Source organism: Misgurnus anguillicaudatus, chromosome 22 (assembly GCF_027580225.2).
Source record: "Misgurnus anguillicaudatus chromosome 22, ASM2758022v2, whole genome shotgun sequence".
In the NCBI taxonomy this organism is placed as follows: domain Eukaryota; kingdom Metazoa; phylum Chordata; class Actinopteri; order Cypriniformes; family Cobitidae; genus Misgurnus; species Misgurnus anguillicaudatus.
In genome coordinates this window covers 41434506-41454555 of record NC_073358.2, presented here as the reverse complement: position 1 = coordinate 41454555, position 20050 = coordinate 41434506, and the positions used below count along the sequence as shown (strand labels likewise).

Below are 20050 nucleotides of genomic sequence, written 5' to 3'. Positions count from 1 at the left end.
CAATGTGCTGTTTTAAATTCAGTGTCACATCACAAAAAATTGTCAAATTTACTGGTCGCACATGTGCGACTGGATGTACAATTCAGTGGCACACTTTCAAATTTTGGTGGCAGTCTGGAGCCCTGTATATTGTTAGAAAATTTGCTTATGATATTTGATGATACATTCCCAACCAGTTCAACTTTATGCCAATGACGAGCGACTTTTTGGAGCGACAACCAATGAGAGTGAAGCAGTGTTTACGTCATCTTTCTTCATTTACTGAGAGGACGTTTACTCTTTCGTTTATAGCTGTTTATAGCTGTCGCTGGCTCTGTGCATACACAGTTACTGTAAGGTTGTAAGTCAGACCTTGGCCCTAAAATCATTACTTTGTGTTAGAGCATTTAAAAATAATAATAATAATACAAAAAAATTATATTTAAGTGCAAAACATACAACATAATATTAAACAGAACACACACACAAACAAACAGGTAAAACACATTTATGATAATACTGTTATTATTATAATATTATAATATAATATAATATTATTATATTATAATAATGTTATTATTAAAATAATATAATATAATATAATATAATATTATTATAAAGTAATGATTTTGCTTTATTTACAAATAATTATTTAATATAAAATGTTACTTTTAGTCATAGTACCATGGTATTGGTGGAAATACCTTGGAATACCATATGAACACTACACTATAAAAATGGATATCGTTCCGCACAGTACATATCCAAATTCTAAAGTGTTACCATTTTAAACCACAAGCGCCCTGTAGTACCTTTCCAGCATGTTTTGATAAAGGCATCTTAGCAATAACATTGTTTTGAGATTTAAAGTCAAAGAAACAGACTTACCTCTCGCGGACAGTTTTTTGGTGTTGATGATTTTGGCAGCGTATTCTTGACCCGTGCTCAACTTCACACATCGTCGCACTACTGAAAATGCTCCCCTACAAAACAAACAAAACAGTTTTGATTTTATGTTTTCACGTAAACATTAACAAGCTTATTTGTGTTACATTGCATTATGGTTTCTGCTATAAGACAAAACATTAGTCACACTGCTTTTGATGATGATTGCTGTTGTTTTTATACCTTCATAAGGGATTAAAAATAAGCCAAGAAAGTCTGATGACAGCCCACACATAAAATTTCCCATTAAGTAGCTTAAAGAAAACCCCTTTTTATTGTGCCAAAACATTTCCTTTAATGTTTTAGGGTGAAGGACATTTTTTGTACTCTAAACAGCATTTATTGGACAAAATGCATGATTCCTGTGTGAGCCATCAATACTTCTGGTCTGTATATTTATTGCTAAAAATGTATTTTGTCAGCACCCTTGCATCTAAGTGGCTTAAAATCTATTAGACTACGTTCAGACGGTTGTCAAAATCAGATTTTTTGCTCATATGTGACCCATCTCTTTGCATGGCAGTGTGAACAGCACAAACCACATGGAATCTGATCGTTCAAATGTGGCTCTAAATGTGGCTCACTTCCAAAATGTGGCTCTAAATCAAATACAGGTCAGATGTTTTGCAATGCGACACCAGTCTGAACAGTCATATCGGAAATCATCCAACTTTTACGTCATTCAAGATTGATATGCGTCCAATTGCGGAAATATGCACCAACTGCATGTTTGCAAAACCACTTAAAAACATTTAAGACATAAATATAAGCTTCTTATTCAAAAAAGCCCCAACACGCAAATAAGTGTATTTGACTTTCCGGCAGTGTTGTCTAGATGACCGACCTGCGCTCTCTCCCGGTCCGTGCAGCTCCGTATGAAGTCCACCACTAAAACGCATATTTGAGCTGTCTTAAAGGCGGGGTGCATGGTTTTTAAAGCTCACGTAACACACGCTGTTTCTGCATTTCTGATGTTAATCTGGAGTACCTATAGAGTAGTATGACATCTTTTATATCTCTGAAGAGTCTTTAGTTTAATCAGATTTATAAAAGAAAGATTAGCTTTACCGAATCTTTCCGATAACGTACGAAAAAATTAAGAAGGAGGAGTTACTACCGCAGGAGGATCGAGTACGAGTCATGCAACACTATACAACACTGTTTTAACTTATGATTCACTACATGTTCGTGTCATTTATATAATATACACGCGCCTATTTCCAACATAAGACAGAAGTCTTACTTACCACGTGTAACTCGTCATGACCCGGTTCTGAAAATCCACCGCATCAAACACACACGCAAAACTCCGCTGCTAATCCGGATAATAAACTATATCCATTGTTTCCATAAGGCTGGATGTCTTCTCCTTACATCCAAAAACACACTTCTTCTTGTGCCATTGTTGACTTTTGAAATTAAACAAAGCTGAGTGGCGTGATAAGCTGTTAGCAGCTCTAGCATCTCCCGCTGACTGACGGCTGGGCGGGGTTTTCCGGGGGAAGTTTTCCGGCGGAAGCCCATATAAAGAAGTGATACGTATCGAAAACCCCTGAAACGTCAGTTAGAACCGTAATCGAAAAAAACTAGCCGAAACTTGAAAGAACCCTGGCGAAGTACATTCGGCACAGAAATACTCTGAAACACGCCCAACTGCGGTTTTGACACTTTGCCTACGTTTAGCATGAGGAAACAACTCTATAACTGTGTTAATAAGTCAGAATGCTTGAAATACCATTAAACCCCCCCTTTAAAAAATGCTTTGGAAACGTGAGTCGAACCGAGTACCAAAATACACTTGTAGCCCATTAGCAGTAAGGGGCGTGTCTACTAACCGACATCGTTGCCTGGGTTCCATATGTGTGGGGCAGGTCTATCAAAAGGTGTTCCAGATTCTATTGTGGTAGGGGCGTGTTTGTTTAAGTTTTTAAAGGTGCTCTAAAGCGAATTCACACGTTTAAGACCATAAAACATTTTTTGTTACATACAGCAAACATCTCCTCACTATCTGCTTGCTGCCTGTCCGCTGATCAAACTATAAAAAAACGCGATCTCTGTAGACAGCCCAGGCTCCACAAACTTCAATAACAACACAGTGGCCAAACCTAGCACCACAAAACAAAACAAAGTGTTCCAGCCAATAAACGACAAGAAGGATTTGGGGGTGGGGGTTGGGCATGTTCATGAAAGCACGGAAGGGAGGGAGAGGAGTTAGCTATGCTCCGTCTCTTTGAAAACAATCAACGTCAACAAAAACTAACGTCTCGCAGATTCGCTTAGAACGCCTTTAACTAAAAACAACTTTCCCTGACATATCTTAAAATATTTAAGTGCCATTGTTTTGGCTCAAGATGCAGTAATCACATTTATAAAAGCTATTAAAATGTCATAATTTCATGCTTAGTTCTGGCTTTGAGGTCACGTTCTTCCTGATCCTTTTTTTAAAACCCTAGTTAGTGTGTAATCTTGCTATAATAGCATAAATAATACCTGTTCAGGGCTCGAAATTCCGACTATTTTTCTAAATTTAATCTGTGCGACCTTAAAATATATTTGGGAGCATTTGTGCGACTGCCCATTTTGTTGTGGAGCGACTTGATTTAGATTGTGATGCTGCGTGCTGCTGTCCCAGGTTCAGTGTTCTCTCCAACGTTACATAACCAATCAAATTTCACCATTAAGTTCTTGCGGACCGCAATGAAGACCTCAGATTGGCTAATATGAGCGTCAATCATTCCTTGTTGCCGTGCTACGTTGGTACGTGAAGCGCGAAAATGTGAAAAGAAGACGAACCGCGAGCATGACGAGAATGGGCCGACTACAGCCAATGTTACTACTGTTATTAATGATGACAATCCGGATTCAAATGCGACTCCATCACCGGAAAATAAGACTTGACGAGTTGACGTTAAACCTTTCGGAGAGAGAGGCTTAAAGATTTTGAGTGTCTCCGCTATGAAAGTGGCTCGATGTAACATACTGTGTTTACAGTAAATTCTGTAAAACAGCGTTGGTTGCGGTATCAAAACATTTTAAGTGCCAGACCTTGCTTAAACATGGCGAAAGTGCCAAAAACAAAAAAAGTGTCATGACAAATGTGTTCATTATTTAGGGAGACACCGACCTGTCTGTCAAAGAGTGTTTGATAGTGTATGTGCGCATGCGCTGGTTAATGGACATCCCACAAACATCCTTGTGGTCCATGTTGATGTGGAACACGACAATGCTGATGGTATGTTTTTGTTGTATTTTTTAGAACATTGCCTATTTAGTAGTAATAGCATCCTGGTAATGCAGTTATCAATACCAATATATATTAGCCTTCTATATTAAGGTCACTTTTGTAATGTCACAATTAATCAGTGTTTTATGTGTTTGCTAGGTTTTCTATTGTAATCTTAATCATGTTACCTGTAATTGTTAAATTATTATTGCTGCTATACTATTTCAACAGCATTTGGGTATTATTTTAGGAATCTATGCAGCAAAAAAAAAAAAGATTTAAAATAGAAGCCAAATTTTAAATGCTGGCAATAGGATGTGTAAAGCCCAGTGGTGGTGTTTTACTTTTAATAAAATAAATCTATGAACATACACATTGTAGTTGTGGTGCTTTTTAATTTTTGGATGGGTGCGCCTAAATTTTTGCTGGTGCTCCTAACTCTTTAAAGTTGGGAGCACCAGTGCTACCAAATGAAAAAGTTAATTTTGAGCCCTGCCTGTTAAATGATAAAGCTCAAAGTTCACTGCCAGGTGATATATTTTTTTAACAGAATTCTGCTTTCAAAGCCTTTCAAAGCATCCTGCTTTAATGACGTCAGTAGAACAGTTTTTTGACTAAACTCCGCCCACAGGAATACGTCAGTTGCCAACTAAGCTAACGGCAAACTAAGCTGCTATCGAATCAAAACACACAACAAACTACACAATCAGAACTCGATACGTATTTCTGAAAAAGGGACTTCATAGATCAAGGAAGACGTCAGCTCGTTTTGAGGAGAGTGAAAACAGAGGTATACAGATAAGTAAATTGTGAGAAAAATACAGCTTTTTTTACACATGAAACATGAACACATGTTATATTGCGCACTGTAAACACAATCAAACCTTCAAAAACACAGAAAGAATCGAACCTTTAAATCTAAACCTAGTCTGTGAAACTGGGCCATGGTGTTTCATGGGGTCTTTAAACACAGCAGATTACTTATTCATCTCAAACATCCCTAGATCATGCTGTCAGACTTTCTGCTAGAGTGGTGTTCAACTGTGGAGGCTGCTGTCACTAAACCAAGAGCTAATTCTGGCGGCCTTTATTAATAATATAGTCGACTGGGTTTTTATTAAATGAATAAAATATAACGGAGTAAGTTTGTCTTATTCAAGGGACAGTTCACCCAAAAATGAATATTTTGTCATCATTTTCTCTCTCTCATGTTGTTCTAAACCTGTATGAGTTTCTTTATTCTGTCGAACACAAATATTTTGATAAATGAGGGCAAGCCCATAGTTGACGTTACCCATTGACTTCCATTGTATTTGTTTTACCTATTAAATTTTTGGGCACCATCAACTGTGTCCGGTTACCATCATTTATCAAAAGATCTTTTTGTGTGTTTAACAAAGTGTGGGTAAATGTTGACGGAATTTTAATTTTTAGGTAAACTAAGCCCCCAAAACACAATTCATGCAAAATTACCAAATTGCATAGAAAAGAACACATGCAGGCGTTGAACCAATGCGGCATCCGTGCCTAAAATAATATCTTTGTGTTAGATGAACAATGGAAGAAATCTTTTTGGGGATTATCAATATTTTTGCAATCCATATTTTTCAGTCAAGTGATCCACCAGGGGGGTTGGAGGGCAAGAAAGCAGCAGTTTATTGGGCACTCCAGAGGCAACACAAGCAGGTCAATTTTCTATCTATTGGAAGCCACGAAAATTTAAATCACCACTCAACAGAAGAAAAACTAAGATATAAATACAAACTACATCATCACTTGCAATCTATAAACAGCGCTGGATTCCCTATTTTATAGTCAATAAAACCCACCAGATTCCTCCAAGACCTCCACTTTAGCAATGTTTTTACATTTATTTCGTGAACATTTCCACGCCTTATACTGCAGCCAGGATTAGATTAATATTATTGCATTGTATTATAATAAATAAATCATATTAATGAAAAAACAATAAAGTTCAGTCTGAACACAAGTTTAATACTCTTAGTAAAACAAATGATCTAATAAAGGTGCAAACATTGCATTTTCACTCTTTTCATATCACTTTCACATTTAAAGGCGGGGTGCATGATTTTTGAAAAACACTTTGGAAAACTCAGGCAAGTACCAATACACACTTGTAGCCAATCAGCAGTAAGGGGCATGTCTACTAACCCAATCGTTATGGTATAGGTCTCTGCGGAATAAAAAAGGGGCGTTTCCCAATTTTCAAACTGGAATTAGGCTTTTTAAACATCCAATCAAAAAAGTACAGAAGCCCTGAAAAGCCATACATCATTATTTTATAACACCTATTTCAGTTAGAAAGAGGTGGAAAACCACCTATTTCGGTTTGAAAACACCCCAAAATTGGGAAACACCTCCTTTCGTTCTGCAGAGACCCCAGTCTCCAATCGTTACCTGGGTTGTGTATGTGTGGGGCGGGTCTATCAAAAGAAAGTCCAGATTCTATTGGGGTAGGGGGGTGTTTGTTTAGGTGATTTCAAATATCAACACTGGCTTTCAGAGATCATGCACCCCGCCTTTAATAAGAAAATTCGTTAGCTAACTTTAGCACTTAGTGTAACTGTAGTTGCCTCAACTCGTGAGTCGAGACAACAACCCAGGTAGGAAATATACGCAAAGATGATGATTTATGGCTATAAATCAAATAATTAATATAATCCAGTGTTTAAATGAGGTTACCTATGATGAAGTGGTCACTGTAAACACAAGTGTATATTGACGACTGCCATTGTTTTCCCTCACTGGGGAAAGAGGCGCAAAAAACCCCCCTCTTTTATGGGTTTTCTTCTTAGACGGCATTATGTAAAAGCATAGCCCAGGAGTGTTTATTGCACAAGAACTATTCAGTATTTAGGCTAAACAAAAGAAATAACATGAAAACCATCAATAGCTGCATCCGAAATCGCCTACTATCATGTAGTCGAAAAGTACCTGTAAGACCTACTACTTCTGGACAGATTTTTAAGGTGCAATCGATGGACACTTTACTATCTTGTGAGGCCACAGGAACTGAGAACCCACCAAATAAAAAAATTTATATAATAAAAACACCAGATCTCTATAAACTGGATGGTTTGGTACCAAGAAATGTTTTCCTCACAATTTAATTGCACTAGTTAAACAATACATATTAAATTATGTTCACAGTTGTTTCGATTAAATCGTAGGTCAAAAAACATACTGGTCACTGCCGATGCAGTGTGTCTGTAATAAATTTAATACTGCAACCACACATACTATATTTTAACGATAAAGCGGTATGTACTTCAGCTAATTCAGTACGTTCTGTCACAGTATGAAATTTCAGACGCAGCATTTGTTCGGTGTCACAAGTGGCACAATAATTACACAATTTGCCTTTATAACTTTAAGTACATACTAGCAGTGAGCCTATAATTTCAGTCCAAGGTAAGATTCTTAAATTAGGGCCAATCACAAAGGTCTCTAAGCGGTCTTTAACCAGCCACAATCCCCATTAAGATGCTTATCAATGAAGCCTGTTTTTGTCAGACCATTAAAGCCCTTAGCGTCCATTAAAGTGATTTAAAGGAGCTGCACATGTGACACACTGAGACTCCAGCTCCTCTATATTATCCACCTCTCACTGCATTGCTGGGATGACTGGAGCTACTGGGTAAAAAGCAGAGACCCAAACATACACAGGTCACAAACTATTCCTGAGATCACAAGCAACAATGCATTTTTCTGAAAGTATTTTCAGTAAAACACACTAAAGGTGCTTACAAACAATCTATCCACCATATGCCCGTTTATGCAACAGCAATATATACCACAGGACTGAGGGGTGACCAGACCCTCATTAAATCCTCCTGCCCTGTTGACCCTTAAGACGTGCCAAAGCATCACTACATAGACTGAGTCACGTCATGCAAATCCTCTCTCCTCTCCACATCCTCGCATCCAACCATTTGCTCAGTATTTTTGTTATACCTGATTGAAAGGGGAAATGTATATATCCTCAATATTACATCCCAGCGCTCCAACTGACTTTGTAAAATTTCTCATATTAACTACTTTATTTGACATTATAATAATTTTTCTAGCTGAGCCTACAGTAATCTTAAGAAAATTAAAGAAAGGAAACAATAAAAAGTCAAAAATAAGCCACTATTTTAACAGTTTTAAGTTATTTTGGCTACATCTGTGCAGATAGGTGTGTAGTAGAACCATAGGAACAACCAATTTACCATGATCTCACCATTTAAATTATGGGTATTGGTAAATATGGTAAAACAATTTATACTGAATCACTTTTACTTCAACATATCAATGGCTAATGTTCCTAAGGTAATTTATATGCATTTACACTAGATAGCACATTACGTACAGTACATGAGAATGTCAACAGTAAACTTGCGCTAAATTTGCACACAAATGCAGTCACATTTACTAAATTGAGAGACGCTGCACTGGCCAATATTTGTTGTATATGAGTGAAAGTAGGTTTTTCTTTTAGATCTTAGGGTCTTTTGGTGGTGGCCAGCGTCTTTAACTAGGGTGTGCGCGCCTCTATCTCCTCCCTCCGTAACGGCAGTTTATCGGGGCAACACCGCCAGTGCAACCAACACCACACCTCACGTTTACTGTCCGTTCGCCCTCCCCCCAAATACCCCTGCAATCTACGTCTGTTTTTCATATAGTACAGTCCCTCCCATGTACTCCCTTGCCCAGCTCCTCGTACAGCTGATACTCGTCCGTGAAGCGCGTACATGTAGTCGTGGCCATGTCTTCCCGTCTCGGACTCGGACACGCTTTGAGAATTAAAAAACCGTGCTGGTTTCAGCAAGTTGGCGAAGTGCGGCAAACGTGCGGGATATTCGCCTCGATCCTGCGCTCAATAACAGCCCGATATACCTTGAAATGACAGGTTGATGGTGTGTAGTGCAGCGGGTACGCTGACGGCAGGCGTCCTCACCCCCGCGCTGTGCTCCAATTGCCTGCCTTCAAAATAAACTGCGAGTACGAGCTGACAGCTGACTCGCGCGCCCCATCTATCGGCGGCGTGCGGTGTGGATAGCGTGGGACGCGCAGTCGGGTTACTGTTATTGTAACTCCAAATAGGGACAAACCGTGAGGCTATTTGTATTTCGACAAGCTGTCTTACGTAATGGTCGTTTCGTGTACAGCAACGGTAATGTAAAAAAAAATAAAGCAAAATAATATGCATATTTGCATACATTTAAAATGCCTGTTGTAGGTTTATATTTATATATCAGGGATTGAATAATAAATACTAGTATACTACAATATCAACAGTAGTCTATACTCGCGACTGACCAATCAGAATGAAGTATTCCAGCAGCCATTAAATAATATAAATCTATCTAAGAATGTTATAATACCACAGTGAATCTTTTTATATTTTTACAGGGTAAATTATGCACAAAAAAACAACATAATTTTCATTAGGCGGTCATGACCATGTTGCCAAATATTCTTTACTTTAACGTGCACTAAACATAATCATTATCTTGAACGATCAATTAAATTTCTATATGATATCTTATAATATGTATATTATTTTTTAAGGAAAATTGTGCATGAAATATTCTAAGCAAATGGTTGACTATGATGATGACTTACTTGCTTATTGGGATGTTTTTTTTTTCCAGACATTAGATAACTAATGGTTATGGACACCCTCTTGTATTTGAGCCCAATGTCAACATCATTACCTCCAATTATACAAATTAGAGTTGGTATGACTCATTAGAAGTGATTCTTGTTATCATTTGACTCTATTCTGTGTGGAGGAGGTGAATACATTCACATGAACATGGTGGAAAGCAGCGAGTCAAGAATGCTGGTGCAGGCTAATATTATTTTATTTATTTGTAATATTTCCACAATTTTGACTTAAAATATTTTTATGATACAAATGAAATTTTAAGTAAATGGCAGATTTGTAATGTGTATTCAAATGTGAAGAGCCCATTAAAATATCAGCACTCTTTTAATACTGAGACAGAATTCAATTAAACTATTATTGCTTAAAACATTCACACACTGTCAGCAATGCCCAAACGTACAAATTATATTGAAAGTAGAAAATTCATGACTCAGAAACAAATATTCAACCATATTCAAAACCAAACACACTGAAAACAGAAAATCATTGATCATTTATGGGAGTACTAGCAAGAATTTTGAGCCCTTGTATATTTAAAGACTAATTGGGCATTTTCTTCGGCCGCCCAGTAGAGATCTTGAACTGTTTATTATATTTATAACTACTACGTTTTGATCTTTTAAGTCTTGAAGTATTCAAGAAGTACATTTTTATTAAAAAACCTTTCACATCTTGCTGCTGGTTGGTATGTCTACAGGGCGACTGATTTTATAAAAAGAGCTCCACAAAGCCAATCAAACCGCATAAGAGACCATTACACAATAAGACGCAATGAATTAACATGAAGGTGAAAAAGAAAGTCAGCATATGAGGCTCCACCGTTAGGACTCTTGTCCTCCACCAGGAGGTGCTGCAGAGACTCATCACAGCTGTCACCTTCCTTCACCATTTTGAGCTGTGCATTGAGCAAAACACATTAAGAAAGAGATAAGAGACAATATATTATACAATGCATAATGTTTAAACACCACACTTGGTCTCCAAAGCGTTATCCAATACTGCTAATTCTGTGTCCACATCCTGTTAGATCCTAAATTATACATTTTGGAAATTAGGCGTATGAGACATTCACCTGCAGAGTAACAGCTGCCGAGGACTGGAGAGAGCATATGAGAGCTCTGGTGCTGATGGAGAGGAAGTTCTCAAGAACTGGCAGCTTGATCTACATAAACATAAGACATAAGTGAGATTAGAGAAACAGAAGTTATGTGCACAAGTGTGGAACAAGTGACCGAAGTTGTAAAGGCTCCAACTGGCCCTGTCTCACCTCGCCAGATGTGAGGTTGGAAATAGAGTTGGTGTTGAAAAGTTGCAGAAGCGTGTGAGGAGGCACACGGCTGCCCACCCAAATAAGCAGCGCCAGCGGGCAGTAGATCAGATACAGACCCCCTGGATCTAGACTAGAGACTGTGCATCGTACTGTTTCTTCTACTGATGGCATATTGGCATTACCAGCACAGACAGGCTGTAAAGGATTAAACACATTGGCATCATTATGCCATTAGAAAATAATACATCAAAGTTTCATTTTAGAATTAAAGAGAACATATTATGGAAACAGGATTTTAAAAATAACTTTCAAATAAACTGTCACACGCTAACTTTCACATTGTAAAGCTTTTTCACCAGACATACCTGCAGCTGAAACCGCCTACTTTCATAATATATAGTAGGTGGGTCGCCGCGATTTCACCCAGTAAGATGTGATCCTGGATCAAAATTTTTTTTGATCCTGGATCAACGTTTTAATCTAAGATACCCCAACCTACCCTTAACTCAAACCCTAACCATCTTAAAACCCTTAAATTAGTGTGAAATAATAGTTTGAGGTGTATTTCTTAAAAGCCCCTAACCCATCCTAAACCTAAATCTAACATGCACATTAATCTTAATCCTGCAATCTGATTGGTTAATGAAAATGTTGATTCAGGACCAACAATGGTGTTGATCCAGGATCACATCTTACTTGGTGAAATCACGTTCACCATAGTGGTCGAGGCGAGTGGTATTCATAGAATTCATAGTATTCGAAAAACAGTAGGCGAAAAGTACCCAGATGACCTACTACTTCCGGCAGGATCCCCAAATTGTTCATTCGATGGACAATTTACTATCCCATGAGTCCCCGGGAGAAACGTTATCCAACAAAGAAGAATGAGAGACGTTGTTTTATTCAAAAACGCGGCTCTATTCAAATTCTAATAAATATATTAACTCTTTCCCCACTGTTGACGAGTTATCCCCTCAATTAAAAGAAAACGCTTCTCTGCCAATGACGAGTTTTTACGGCAATCTATATTACCACTCTTATCCACTAGGTGGCGCTCTTATCCTACTGATAAAACACTAAAGCATACACGTTTTAAAAAAAAGAGTAAAAACTCGGTGTATGTTTTGATCATCTTTCTGAATCCGATCGCTAACAAAACTCCTTTACAAAAAAACTAATATCTCAGCTTTTTATTTTATTTTAAAGAAACCCATATTTGAGAGGCGATAAAAGAGAGCAAATGAATATAGAAAGAAATGTTTTTTTTCCTTTCTGTTCTTTTATTTGATATCATATTGTTTGTTTATATATTTCAAGAAGAACAATTTCTGGAAGGCATTAAAACTTTTGTGAAAATCATAGAAAATGCTGCTGCAGGCTGGCAACTTTTTTTTTAAACTCTGGCAGGGTTTGTAGTTAAACTGGGCTTGTTTAACGTCATTGTTATGTGATGTAACAACATGTTTAGTCGATGAGTAGGTGCTTCATCTAATTGAGTATCTACTGTCACAGTATGTGATTTCAGACACAGCGAATGTATTGAAAGCAAGCTCCAAAAATAGGTCATCCTTCAAGAAAATTAACCATGATTTTCCACAGTACAGTTAACTCATTCCCCGCCAGACATTTTTTGAAAAGTTGCCCGCCAGCATTTTTTGTGATTTTTACCAAAGTTTCACAAAATGCCTTCCGGGAAAATTTTCTTCTAAAAATATATAAACATACAAATATATCAAATGAAAGAACAGACCCTCTGCTTTCAAAAAAACAATAAGCAAACAAACAAAACGGGAAAATACGTTTCATCCTATCTATATTTTTTCTCTGCTTATAAACTCTTAAATATGGGTATTTGTCTTTAACAAATACAATTTTTTAGCAAAAAGCTGAAATAATTGCATTTTTGTGAAGGAATTTTGTTAAGAGATCAGATTCAAAACGATTATCAAAACATACATAGAGTTTAAAATTTGAAAATAACGTTTTGGCTTCAGTTTTTTCATTTATTGAGTAAGTGGATAATCGGGGTATTGCAAATGAACATAAAAATTAATCAGGAACACGTTTTTTTAAAGGAATATTCCATTTTCTTAAAAGAAAAATCCAGATAATTTACTCACCACCATGTCATCCAAAATGTTGATGTCTTTCTTTGTTCAGTCGAGAAGAAACTATGTTTCCTGAGGAAAACACTGCAGGATTCCTCTCATTCCAATGGACTCCAATAGACACCAACAACCAACACTCAACTCAACACTTAACAGTTTTTTCAACGGAGTTTCAAAGGACCACAAACAATCCCAAACGAGGCATAAGGGTCTTGTCTAGCGAAACGATTGTCATTTTTGACAAGAAAAAGGGAAAATGCTCTTTTAGACCACAACTTTTCGTCCAGGTCCGGTCCAGCACGACCTAACGTAAATGCGTAGTGACTTAGGGAGGTCACGTGTTACATATATAAAACGCACATTTGCGGACCATTTTAAACAATAAACTGCCACAAAGACATTAATTAGTATCAGTTGACATACAACAACGTAGGAACAGTCCTCTTTCAACACACTTGTAAACACGGGGGCGGAGTTTCGCGTTCGTCTTCTGTGACCTCTTGACGTCATGACGTATTGAGGTCACCTGGCGCATCACGACCAGATCTAGACGAGAAGTTGTGCTTTAAAAATGTATATTTGTTATAGACCCCTTCAAGGTTTGTAAACATTCAATGACTATCGGGTGCGCGGTGGGAACAGCCTGTGACGTGAACCGTGAAGGGGTCTATTCTTCTTGTCAAAAATGACAATCGTTTCGCCAGACAAGACACCCATGCCTCGCTTGGGACTGTCCACAGTCCTTTGAAACTCCGTTGAAAAAAACTGTCACGTGTTAAGTGTTAATTGTTGGTGTCTATTAAAGTCCATTAAAATGAGAAAAATCCTGCAATGTTTTCCCCAAAAAACATAATTTCTTCTCGACTGAACAAAGAAAGACATCAACGTTTTGAATGACATGGTGGTGAGCAAACTATCTGGATTTTTCTTTTAAGAAAATGGAATATTCCTTTAAGCTCATTTAACATAAGACTGCCCACACTTATTTTTTAACTCTTGCTGTCCTACTTCTGCCCGGCCCGGTGTACTGTAAATCCTGCTGAGTGCATAACAATCCAACTTACAAGGAAAAATTCTCATTATGGTAACACATGTGGATGAACAGAATGTTCTAGATGTCTGTTTCTCACCAAAGGCAAAATAAGTGGGTAGATCTGAGAAGCAATGCTCAGTGTGTCCATGGAGACAATGAGGCTACGCAGTTGTAGACGTTGATGTACAGAACTACGCAGCCCGGGCAGCAGCACTTCACTCTTGCGCAGACTGTTGATGTAGACAGGAAGTACTTTCAGAAACTGTGGTAACACCAGCTGAGAAAAAGAGAAGGAAAGAAAAGATGAGAGAATAACAATGAAGCTATATTCACCCAGAACTAAATGACTCGGATTCCCAGTTAACAAGTGCTGACTCCATTATCCAAATGAAATAGGATTCACACAGAATGACTGTGTCTGTAATGTTAACTGCACTTGAATAGCCATTGGACATTTCTAATATAGCTAATGGAAACATTAGCTGAAACTCATTGAAGTAAAATGAATCGAGGTTAGACTGTCAGTCACTTTTTATAAAGAGTTTGGATTTTTTAAGTGCAAAACTTAAAACAGGACTAAAATGACATGAAATTGAGCAATTAAAATCAAATAGACTGAAATTGGCTAGATTTTTGTTTAGACCCAGACGGAATCGGATGATTTTTCCAACATTTTATGCACTAATGGGGAAAATGGGATTCTGTGAAAAGATTTTAAAAGATGAAATAATGGAATAGATACACTTCAGAAGAAGATAAGTCCTTCAACTGACCTGTCCTGGGGAAGCAGATGTAGTACAGTTGTGTTTCCTAAAGGAGGCTAACATCTCAGTAACTTCTGTTTGTAAATCCTCACGCAAGGACTGCAGTGGACTCTCCAATGCTAATGTATACACTGACTCATACAAGAGGAAAAGAGAAAAAATGGTCACCTTCACCTTCTTTGTATTCCATACCTCAATAAAACATGATCTGATAACAAATTGCTGATTTTAAAGTCAATCTGAATTGCAATAAGCAAAATATTTTTTCCCTTAAGGGAGACATTTTACACCCGTTCCACCACATCCCAAAGATGCTCTATTGGGTTGAGATCTGGTGACTGTGGGGGCCATTTTAGTACAGTGAACTCATTGTCATGTTCAAGAAACCAATTTAAAATGATTTGAGCTTTGTGACATGGTGCATTATCCTGCTGGAAGTAGCCATCAGAGGATGGGTACATGGTGGTCATAAAGGGATGGACATGGTCAGAAACAATGCTCAGGTAGGCCGTGGCATTTAAACGATGCCCAATTGGCACTAAGGGGCCTAAAGTGTGCAAAGAAAACATCCCCCACACCGTTACACCACCAGCCTGCACTGTGGTAACAAAGCATGATGGATCCATGTTCTTTCTCTGGTTACGCCAAATTCTCACTCTACCATCTGAATGTCTCAACAGAAATCGAGACTTATCAGACCAGACAACGTTTTTACAGTCTTCAAATGTCCAATTTTGGTGAGCTTGTGCAAATTGTAGCCTCTTTTCCTATTTGTAGTGTTGATGAGTGGTACCCGGTGGGGTCCTCTGCTGTTGTAGCCCATCCGCCTCAAGGTTGTGCGTGTTGTGGCTTCACAAATGCTTTGCTGCATACCTCGGTTGTAACGAGTGGTTATTTCAGTCAAATTTGCTCTTCTATCAGCTTGAATCAGTCGGCTCATTCTCCTCTGACCTCTAGCATCAACAAGGCATTTTCTCCCACAGGACTGCCGCATACTGGATGTTTTTCCCTTTTCACACCATTCTTTGTAAACCCTAGAAATGGTTGTGTGTGAAAATCCCAGTAACTGAGCAGATTGTGAAATACTCAGACCGGCCCGTCTGGCACCAACAACCATGCGGCGCTCAAAATTGCTTAAATCACCTTTCTTTCCCATTCTGACATTCAGTTTGGAGTTCAGGAGATTGTCTTGACCAGGACCACACCCCTAAATGCATTGAAGGAACTGCCATGTGATAACATGTTAAAATTGCCACTTTGTAGGTGTGAGCAAAAATGTGCCATTTTTGGGTGTGTCTTTTATACTGCAAATATGCTGATCTCTGCACTAAATGGCAGAGCCATGGTTAAATAGTGCCGATTAAGGGGCGGTATTATTCCCTTCTGACATCACAAGGGGAGCCAAATTTCAATTACCTTTTCACATGCTTGCAGAGAATGGTTAACCAAAACTAAGTTACTGGGTTGATCTTTTTCACATTTTTTATGTTGATAAAAGCACTGGAGACCCAATTATAGCAATTAAACATGGAAAAAGTCAGATTTTCATGATATGTCTTTCTTAATGTTACATATTAAGAGTAAAACAGGATCTTCATTTGTGATATGACTGATTCGTAGATGTTTACGCACCAGAATAGAACCTGACTGAATAAACATAAACCGATAACTCATTCACAACAAGAAACGTGATATGCAGTTACTTACTAAATGACGCAATATGCAATATAATAATGTAAAATCAATTTAAATAATAGTAAAATATATTTCAAAACTGGAATTTATACATACAACATACATGTTTCATATTCTTTCTGGGAAAAGTGTGTTCTTTGGGTTCGAACCCATCATCTTTTGCGCTGCTAATGCAATGCTCTACCAGCGAGCTACACAGGAGCACAAAGAAAGCATTACACGGGCCGTTTCTCAATGTCAAGGATACTTCCTTGGCAGGACTAGTCCTTACAAGTCACTTCCTTCAGAGGCTAGGCGAGGCTCCTTTTAAGCATTCAGAGAACACGTTAAATGGAACAGGCTAGCAAGTGTACGTCATTGCGTCAATGAAAGGTGTGTGCTTTCGGTGCTGCGCGCATAGGATTGTGGGTGATTTCAGCGCCTGAAGAGCACGAAGGATACACATATGCATCCTTTCCTGTACATGGGATATTTCTCGAATGAAGGGCTCAGTCCTTGGCTGAAATTTCGAGGATCCTCGACATTGGAACAGTCCTTTGACAGCCGTCGATGACGTAGCATCCTCGAAATTCTGGCTTCCGAGGATCCTTCCTTGACATTGCGAAACGGCTTCTGTCTCACCAGTCTTTCTGCTATCTACGACTATGCATAACTTTTTGAAGTATTAAAATCATTCAGTTATTGCTAACCATTGCAATGTGTATTTTTGAGATATTTACAATAGCTTCATACTTTTTTTGCAGTAAAATGTAAGGAGAGTCTCAGCCTGGCTGCTTCTGAAGGTGTCGAGCAGCTGATGGGAACAAGGCAGAGTAACGGTGTGTATCCGCCTTCTGTTCTCACCGGAGGAGGTACTGTATGACAAAACAAACTACAAAGACACAGTAAGAAATGTGATGGAATAATCAATATAATCAAAACAAAACTCATAAAATACTTCTTTATCAAACTAATGTGTTTCATTTATCATATATAACTTATGACTCATGATAATTACTATTGCTTGAGCATGATTTTATTATGATAATTTATAAATATATATCATAACATGTATCTATCAAACCTGTATAGCTACACCCCTCGTCTCATCTAAAGATTTATTATGAGTGAACTCAAATGCCATAGCTGTGCGCCAATCAAGCGCTGCCATGGCAACACGGCTGGAGTCAGGACCGGCGATGAAGGCGCCATAGCAACCAGATACACGCATCTCTGCAAAGACACAGCGATAGAGCTGTTAGTATACCCACCGGCTATTTATAAATAACATCTGGCATTTATGCAATAACAGTTATTCATGTTGCAGTCAGCACAATTATCCATTTCTAGTACACATGCAGATTATAGTTTTTTCTGTATGTGTTTCATCTTCTTAGAGTGCTCATTTAATTACCTTTACTGACAAAGACTTTCAGCTGAGCTTTGAAGGCCATCTGCATGTTTACACATCTGCTTAGATCAGCTTGGAAGTGTTGCAGTTCCATCTCAGACTGCAAAAACATTAAAGGGATAGTTCGGCCAAAAACGATATTAAACCCATGATTTACTCACCCCCAAGCTGTCCGAGTTGCATATGTCCAACACATTTTCGGATATTTTAGAAAATATTTTAGATCTTTCAGTTGATTAAATGTAATATTACGGGGTCCAGCCATAGTCCACGACCTTCAAGTCCAAAAAAAGTGCGTCCATCCTTCACAAATTAAATCCAAACGGCTCCAGGATGATAAACAAAGGTCTTCTGAGGGTAATCCGTGCGGTGTTGTGGTAGAAATATCCATATTTAAAATTTTATTAACGTAATTAACTACCTTCCGGTAGCTCCGCCATCTTAGACTCATACGCATTCAGGATGAGCGCTTACGCAGCGTACAGGTTTCTCTGCTGCTGCTCTGTCCCCCCGCCCTCCGAATTTGTCATACGTCACTAAGAAAAGTGCGTACACTACGCTAATACTCTCTCCTGAGTCTAAGATGGCGGTGCTACCGGAAGGTAGTTAATTACGTTAACAAAATTTTAAATATGGATATTTCTACAACAACACCGCACGGATTACCCTCAGAAGACCTTTGTTTATCATCCTGGAGCCGTTTGGATTTAATTTCTGAAGGATGGACGCACTTTTTTGGACTTGAAAGTCGATAACTATGGCTGGACCCCGTAATATTACATTTAATCAACTGAAAGATCTAAAATATTTTCTAAAATATCCGAAAATGTGTTTGTCTGAAAAACGATGGTCATATGCAACTTGGACAGCTTGGGGGTGAGTAAATCATGGGTTTAATATCATTTTTGGCCGAACTTTAGTTTTGGGCTCCATGATTTTGATATATGATCATTCTAATAATAGATTACGAAAGTGTAGTTGTGTATTACCTGCAGACTTTTATAGCACATGAGCCGTCCCCCTGTGAGAAAGGGTATGTGCCCTGGCCAAGCTCCACCCACTTCTTGATGGGAGAACACAAAAGTATGCACGCTGCATCCCTGATTGACGCACTCTTTAGCCAATGAGATGGAACAGTCTGGTGCTTGAAAGATGGACTGGTATGGAAAAATGTGAGCAAAGAAAATTAAAAAAGATCAAGGTTCAAGTAAAACAGGAAAAAGTCAGCTGAGAAGCAAAAGCTTACGTTAATAAGCACTTTATATTTTAAAAAGATACATTCTTTAAAAAAACATCTTATTATACATATATTGCATTAATATTGTGTACATTATGTACATTCAATTCACCTTCACTTTACTAGAATTGAAAAATCCAGGGGAGCTTTTTGGATCTGTGCTTTCAGTAAGAGGTGAAATATGAAAGATCAGTAACTTTCCCGGAGAGTCCGCAGCCTATTAAAATGAGATATAAGACATTTATAAAACAATATCCACTAAAAAAATGTTAATTTTCCACCAATAACTTGTGAAACAAGGACATTCTTACCTGAAGAATTTTTAGTGCAGCACAAACTGGTAGATCTTGAGAGCTGGATCTTTCTTCTGATTCAGGGTTAAAACATGCAATTTCCTGTAAAACTCTGCCCAAAAATGTCAGCATTAAACTTTTGACCTTTATATTAATACGATTTTGGATAAAATGGATCAGCACCTCTCAGCTATGTGTCTGCAGTCTTTCAGTGGCACCAGAAGACCGTCCATCACAGGAAGTTCAATCTCCTCACAGTCAGTGATGACCATCATGTGGGGACGAGATAGAGCTGGGCTCAGGTTATACAGGTGAATCCGGCTGTCATAGGTCATCAAACCAACTCGAAGATCTGATTGGTCAGCTCCTCCGGCCCTACATCAATGTTAAAGTAAACATTTTCCTCATTGGATTTAATTCAAGAATCAATTGGATTGTG

At 38.1% G+C, this 20050-nt stretch overlaps 2 protein-coding genes across 46 annotated transcripts in view; both read right to left on the bottom strand.

Annotated features, from left to right (window-relative positions):
- The window catches only part of camk2b1 (calcium/calmodulin-dependent protein kinase (CaM kinase) II beta 1), a 106733-nt gene extending 97576 nt beyond the window's left edge, over window positions 1–9157 (bottom strand). For 9 of the 43 annotated variants that reach the window (XM_055198773.2, XM_055198777.2, XM_055198774.2 and 6 more), the window contains exons 1-2: window positions 8856–9149; window positions 868–962 (exon numbers count right to left, since the gene is read on the bottom strand). In XM_055198773.2, coding sequence (XP_055054748.2) covers window positions 868–962; window positions 8856–8917 — 157 coding nt within the window. In that variant the 5' untranslated portion in view covers window positions 8918–9149. Of the gene's footprint in view, window positions 1–867; window positions 963–8855 lie in introns of all 43 variants that reach the window. The other 34 variants (XM_055198757.2, XM_055198743.2, XM_055198748.2 and 31 more) reach the window with 7 other exon arrangements.
- Window positions 9158–10013: 856 nt separating this feature from the next.
- Window positions 10014–20050, bottom strand: part of LOC129439882 (protein transport protein Sec24C) — a 34521-nt gene continuing 24484 nt past the window's right edge. For all 3 annotated transcript variants that reach the window (XM_073860363.1, XM_073860364.1, XM_073860362.1), the window contains 12 exons: window positions 19795–19986; window positions 19630–19723; window positions 19431–19535; window positions 19071–19238; window positions 18085–18181; window positions 17755–17903; window positions 17424–17562; window positions 15006–15127; window positions 14330–14509; window positions 11089–11286; window positions 10894–10983; window positions 10014–10716 (listed from right to left, as the gene is read on the bottom strand). In XM_073860363.1, coding sequence (XP_073716464.1) covers window positions 10576–10716; window positions 10894–10983; window positions 11089–11286; window positions 14330–14509; window positions 15006–15127; window positions 17424–17562; window positions 17755–17903; window positions 18085–18181; window positions 19071–19238; window positions 19431–19535; window positions 19630–19723; window positions 19795–19986 — 1675 coding nt within the window. In that variant the 3' untranslated portion in view covers window positions 10014–10575. The remainder of the gene's footprint in view (window positions 10717–10893; window positions 10984–11088; window positions 11287–14329; window positions 14510–15005; window positions 15128–17423; window positions 17563–17754; window positions 17904–18084; window positions 18182–19070; window positions 19239–19430; window positions 19536–19629; window positions 19724–19794; window positions 19987–20050) is intronic.